Below are 6662 nucleotides of genomic sequence, written 5' to 3'. Positions count from 1 at the left end.
CGGGGAGATCTCGTTAGCAACCGTGGGTTACCTCCTCCGAGGGACTCCCGTAAGTTCGAAAGAACGTGTTATGTTTTGTTTTTTTTTTTGAAAGTGTTGTTTAATTTTGAAAAATCGTTTTGTTTTGAAAGTGAGATTGTATTCAGTACTTGCATAATATGTTAGAGCAAGAGTAATTGCAGTAAGGAAATAACAACAAATAAAATGTGCATGCGTACGTGGCGTATCTGCTGCTGCTATTTCTGTTGCATGTTTAACTCACAAAGCACAATATAATTTGCAGGGAGTTTAAATAAATTGCTGAGAAAATAAGAAAACAATAAACAGTAGAACAAGTTGTAGCAATAACAAGGAACTCGAAAGAGCTGATCCTACGGCCTCCTACAACTCCTTACTGCAACTAGCAAGCTAGTATGGTGATCCTACGATCTCCTACGGCTCCAGTAAGCAACTAGCAAATGTGTACGGTGATCCTACGACTCCGGAAAGCAGCTAGAAATTTCGAATAGCGCCTGTATGAGTTCCTATGAACCCAAACGACAATGGGCAGCACCTACAATTCTTACAATTCCGAACATAGGTGGGCAGCAACTAGATGGCTTCCAAACGAACCCAAATCGTGGTAGACATCTCCTACGTGGCTTCCTAAATCGTGGTGGACACCTCCTAGGTGGCTTCCTACAGACCCAAACGGTGATGGACAGCTATTAGGAGGCTTCCTACGAACCCAAATAGTGGTGGACAGCTACTAGGTGACTTCCTACGAACCAAATAGTGGTGGGCAGCAACTATACGGTTTCCTATGACACTGGGCAGCAACTAGAAGCATTGGACAACACCCTACAACGATTCCTACGACACTGGGCAGCAACTAGCACTCCAAATCATTAATTTCAGCACATCGCAGCACTCCAAATCATTAATTTCAGCACATCGCAGCACTCCTACAACACTCTACAGTGATTGGCAACTTCAAACAGCATTTAAGTGGAGCACAAAATCCTTCAAAACAATGATAAACCATCCTGAAACGATACATTAAAAGACTCAAAAAACTGCAGCGAAACATCCTCCAAACCACCTCAAAACAGGTGTTCTAAATCACTTCAAAACAGCTAACATATATTTTAAATAGCAGAAAATAATTTCAGCAAGCTATGAGGCCTCTCCCAATCACTTCCAAAAGCACCATCCCTCGTTTGAGTAGCTGAAAATTTCACCTCATAGCCACAATCTCATAGCCAAAATTATTGGAGCCTCCTGTAATATCTATATAAAAGTAATGGAAGCTTTAAATATAAATGTCATGGAAGCTTAATATCTATATAAATGTCATGGAAGCTTTAAGAGCAATGTGGTGCCTAGGTATTCCCGTTTTCTCCCAACTACAATTTTAACCCGCATTGATGCATGGATTGATGCATGGAAATTCTCCAAACAGCATACCAACAAGCTTGATTTGCTTTATAGAATAGCTCTTTCAAATTCAACAGATGATGGCAATTAAAAATAAAAAAAACTGCAGCAAACAGGAAAAGATACGAACAGCGAGCCTCAGAGTAAAACCTTGCTTACCGTGGCTCAGAGCAGGAAGGGGATGTATGGTGAGGAGAGAGACACGACTTGGAGAGAATTGAACCGAAGACTTGTCGTGTCGAGGAAAGGGGAAGGACGAGCGGGTGGGCTTCGGTCTCACGAGAGAGGGAAGCAAGCGGACGGGCTCAGTGCTGAGGAGAGCGGGACAGCGGAGGAGGGGAGTCGAACGCAGCTTTTAGGTGTAGTGCAGATAAGAAAGCGAAGCTGAATTTGTCGAGCGAGGAAAAAGATGACGGAAGCGAGAACTGGATTGCCGGATCGCGAGATTGATATCGGAGTCGAATCGAGCGAACTAGGGAAGAAGAAGGCGAGCTAATGGGGTTTGGTCTTCGGTCGAGTGAGATGACGAAGGCTCTGTTCGCAGAGGAGGCGCGGCTTTGTCGTGTGGGAGACAAAATCAAACAGAGAGAGCGGAGGATGAGACTTCGATGCGTGCAGCAGAGAGGGGAAAAAGGCGAGTCGCAGAGGAGCGTATGGAAGACGGGATCGAGCTCTGCGGCTTCAGTGCGGGAGACGGGAGAGAGCAAGCGGCGGTCTTCGGAGTAACGAGGCGAGCGGGCAAGCGGGCGTTCAGGGTCGAGCAGAGCAGCTGTCCAACGAAGTTTAGCGAGGGGAGTCTTCAGTCGAGTGCGAGCAGGGAGGCCGGAGGAGCTGGCGTTCGGGGAGGAGCAGGCGTTCGCGGGAAGGAGCAGGCGAGCGGGTCAAAAGGAGGAGCGGGTAGAAGCAGGCGAGTTTTCCTGTTCGCAGAGAAGGAACGTCGGACCTGTTCGCAGAAGAGGGGCTAAGGCTTCTCTGTTCGCACGCGAGGGGGAAAACGGGAGTCGAGCGGGGGTTTCGTTCGATGTAGAGGGAGGAGAGACGAGTGGGCAGGAGTTTTCCGAGCGAAAGAAGACGAGCAGGAGTTGGGAAGACGAGCGGGACAGGTGAGAATCTTCGGCGCAGTGAAGGATGCTTCAGCTCTTCCTATTGAGAGGGATCGAGCAGAGAAATCTCGAGAGAGGGAGAAGGCGAGCGGGACAGAGGAGCTCGAGGGAGGCGAATCAAGCCGATCGCGGAGGAAGAAGGCACGCCTTCCTTTTAGAATTCGAGCGGAGTCAGGAGTCGTTACTCAAATCAAATCAATTGGCAGTGAATTAAATAGTTTCTAAATACAGGGGAGAATTAAATGGAAGGTTTTAACACCTGAATTAATTTTAATTAAGACAAATTTAAATAATTCGTTTGAATTTTGAAATTTGAATTTCAAATTCAGGTGAGCTGGTGTCTAGCCCGTGCCCAGCCCGAGTCCAACTGTGCTAGTCGCTCGTGCGCGAAACTATAGAGATATGAGTGTCCTTCCTACCTAAAGTCGACTCGAACCCGAGTCGAACCTGGGTTGAGCCCGGGCCCTCGAATTGCTAAAAAAGTGCATCGATATTCGTGCTAGTCTCTCGTGCGCGAAACTATAGAGATATGAGTATCCTTCCTACCTAAAGTCGAAGGGGTGCGATGCATGCGTAAAATGCGGCGTTATCGAGCGTTCGGGTCGCAAAGGGGTTCCCTAGGAGCTGCTCCTATTAATGTAGGAACTCGACTCGAGTTTCATGTGCCGATCCTAATCAACTCACCGGGATGCCGAGGATTTGGGACCGCCCATGCGAAACTCGAAGGAGTGACGAGATGGCATGAATTTTCTAAATGGTGTGGGTTTCGTACTAGTCCTCTAAGAGAGTCGAACGGGGAAAGCCTAAAGCTAGACCCTAGGCTCAAAGAAGAGACAAAAAAGACCTCATCCAGAAATGAGGTCAACACCTGCCAGCCACCCCCACTCGCTAGCCGCCCCCCGCCACCCCAGCCCGCAACAAACACATTATTTTGAAATACATTAATTTCATTTTACTTCAAAACAAAAAAAAAAATTGAGTCGAGCATTTATTTTACATCTAACCAAACAACTCCAAAGTATTTTAAATACAATGCATTACCCATGCATTATATTCATATTACACTGCATTACATTTTCAACAAACAAAACAGCCTCAAAACATCATTTGCATGTAGAGTACATATATAGGGAAACTCCCCTTTCTAATTTACAAACTTATAATATATATCCAATCTAAAATTGGAAAGGAAATAATTATGAAATAAATTAAAGAAACATAGAAATGAAGAGAATAAACTAATCAAGGAATTTCCAAAGTTGTCAGATTCTCCAAGATCTATGAGATAGCCAGCCGGCCAATCTTCACAACTTTGCACATATCTCTAACAGAATAACAAATTTTAAATTACTTGCAAAGTTTCAGGAACGCCCACAAATATTGTTTGTGTTGAAATCAAACCAATTGACTTATTTCTAACATTAAAAGAACATGGCGAATGAGGACATGTTGAAATTGGAATATAAAAATGGTTGCAATTTTTTTTGGGATTGAAATGAGTTCTGAAGACTCCATTAATCAAAACAATTTAACGCCATTATTTCTAAGCAAATAGTGCCACACCAAAATCGAGTAAAATTAATAATCATTGAACTTAAAAATGATAATAAATAAACAATTATTCAATCCTCAACTTCAAACTTTCGAAAAAAGATCAGAAATTCCATACCTATTAAAGTGCTTGCACTCTCCTCTCATTGGACAAATTTTACAGTTTGGCCTGTTTTTTGTGCAAAACACCTGCATGTAACAAAAAAGAAATAATCAACTTATTACAGTAAACAATAAAGCAATTTGATATGCATTCATAACTCATATAAATATAACCCTCAATCTACCTTTCCAAATGTAATCATATGATAATGTAGCTCATATCTGTAAGACAAAGTATACTTGTCTATAAGAAACTAATAATCAAGCAACAAGTGAAAGTAATACAAAGTTTCTCTGAAGGAATTTTGAAGTCATTTTCTGAATCAATTTGTTAAAATAAAAATTATTTTGGAATCAAAGTTTTTGTAAGTCTCTGAAATTTACAAATCCTTTTGATCAAGCTTGCATAACCGTGGCCAAATATATTTCTGCACGCTATCCATTATAGGATACCTATTAAAATACCAAGAAAGATTAGGATGATTAAAAAGGACAAGAAATTAATAGTTTTTAATTTCATAACAAATTTTTGGATGTGATCTGGAGCAGGCAAAAAATTAATAATTAATCTCCAATAAACGGTATCATTAGGAAGAATTAGCATACTTACTGTTCTAGGAGATGTAATTGAAGGAATTCTGGCAACGGCTTCAGTGGCACCCATCCTAGTCTTACGCTTATGCGGGCAACATTGGTATCAACCTTAATAGTAACACATGAAAAAGAGCTTTATAAAATTGAGTAAAATTCAAATTTGAAATTAAATTAGTCTGATAAATATTAACATTACTGGGAAAGCCACATTTTTTAGTGCTAGGAGGCGAACACACTCAACACTTTTTATCCCCAATCCTCTTATGCTTAGAAGGTATTTCCTGTAAGCATCATAAATCACTAATTTAGGTAAATCGATTAGTATTCACATGTACATCAGCAGTTTTGCATGGGAAGGTGGTGAGGTGAAGGGAGAGTTTTATGGGTATAGAGAGATTTTGTTATGAAAAATTCATCATAATCATAAAATGAAATCAAACATGGTGTGGTTTATTACAGAACAAAAATTTAGAATAGTAATCTCATAATCCAAAATGATAGATCATCTCGAAGATGGAAATGAATAAATAAGTTTTATTTTGTGGAGCATGGATTATTGGTCTTACTTGGTGTCATCAGGGCATATGTTTCTTAACCATTCCAGGTCAATGCTTCCATGGTCTCTAACCAAACGATTGAGGAAATCCTGCAAGGAATAAAATATTTCTTGGTTTGAAAGCACCTGTCCCAAATGTGATACTTGAATATAATTAAAAAAAGTTAATTAAAACTCCTTTTTAAGGGTCTTGACTTGGGCTATGTATAAATTGAATGCATTTGATTAAAATTGCTTTATGTTCCAACTTGGTTCTGTTATTTAAGTTTTAACTTCGGAAAGCAGAAAATTTCAAATTCAAATCTGAAACAATGAGAAGAAAATCACAGTGAACTATGATGTAGTTGACTAGCAATTCTTCAGCACTATAAAGAGCAATTTAAAAGTAAATTATTTTAACATCGAATGAATCTTCTCGTGTAAATCCATAGTAATTAGACTTCTGGTGGGAATGGCAATTTTCTGTCGCTATGCTAGGCTAAAAACTTTTGCTGAAAATGTTATCTTTTGTGGGACTGCCACTTTTTCCTTTAACTTTTTTTTTATTGCTTGTAAAGCATAAAAATATCATTCTGACCATAAAAATTAATTATACTTTCAATAAGAAAGGGTGTCAGCTGTTTCCCAACTAATATTCCCCGACATTAACTGAAATTCTATCAAAACTTATCATTTACCGATAAACCCAGGCATGAATAATGTCAACTTACAGCGAATGAAGAGAATCAACCATGCAGAAGAACAAGTAGAAAAAAAGAAACGAAATAATGTAAACCATCCTCATAGTGAATAACTGCAACATGATGGCAAAACTTAGCCAATCTAAAATCAACCTTTCCAAAAGGGAGAGCGTGCTTTTTTTATGCAAATTTGTTTGGAAGATAACATAGTTAGCACATGTCGGTCTAAGCAGTGGGTAAAAGATAGAAAACAATGAAAAAAAATGTAATCGAGCAGGATGAGAAAAGGGTGAAGGGTGTAAATAAATAAAGATCGCTTGTTTTAATTTACTTTCTTAATTCATTTCATTCTCAGCCACAGAAATCCCAAAAAATTTTAATAACGTTTTCAACTATCTTACCATTGTTTTAGTTGTCGTGCCTATGACTGATATTGTTCTAGTGGCCCTAAAAGGTGTCTGGGATGTGAATTTAGTGAGGGAGTTTTAGAAGGGTAGTGAGTCCGGAGTTACCATTGTTTTAGTTGTCGTGCCTATGACTGATAAGGTTCTAGTGGCCCTAAAAGGTGTTTGGGATGTGAATTTAGTGAGGGAGTTTTAGAAGAGTAGAGAGTCCGGAGCTTCCCCGCATGAGACCCGTTCCGCAATCTTGCTATAGTGT

At 40.1% G+C, this 6662-nt stretch overlaps 1 protein-coding gene across 2 annotated transcripts in view; it reads right to left on the bottom strand.

The window, feature by feature from the left end:
• LOC110029560 (transcriptional activator DEMETER-like) overlaps positions 1 to 6662 on the bottom strand; it is a gene marked incomplete in the record, with an annotated part of 46944 nt that overhangs the window by 32913 nt on the left and 7369 nt on the right. The window contains 6 exon segments of one of the 2 annotated variants that reach the window (XM_020731906.1): positions 4189 to 4259; positions 4358 to 4394; positions 4557 to 4625; positions 4783 to 4874; positions 4963 to 5047; positions 5333 to 5412. In XM_020731906.1, coding sequence (XP_020587565.1) covers positions 4189 to 4259; positions 4358 to 4394; positions 4557 to 4625; positions 4783 to 4874; positions 4963 to 5047; positions 5333 to 5412 — 434 coding nt within the window. 2 annotated transcript variants of the gene reach the window in all.

Source organism: Phalaenopsis equestris, unplaced genomic scaffold (assembly GCF_001263595.1).
Source record: "Phalaenopsis equestris unplaced genomic scaffold, ASM126359v1 Scaffold000595, whole genome shotgun sequence".
Taxonomy (NCBI): Eukaryota; Viridiplantae; Streptophyta; class Magnoliopsida; order Asparagales; family Orchidaceae; genus Phalaenopsis; species Phalaenopsis equestris.
Note: the sequence above shows the minus strand (reverse complement) of the source record. Positions and strands in the feature narration are given on the sequence as shown.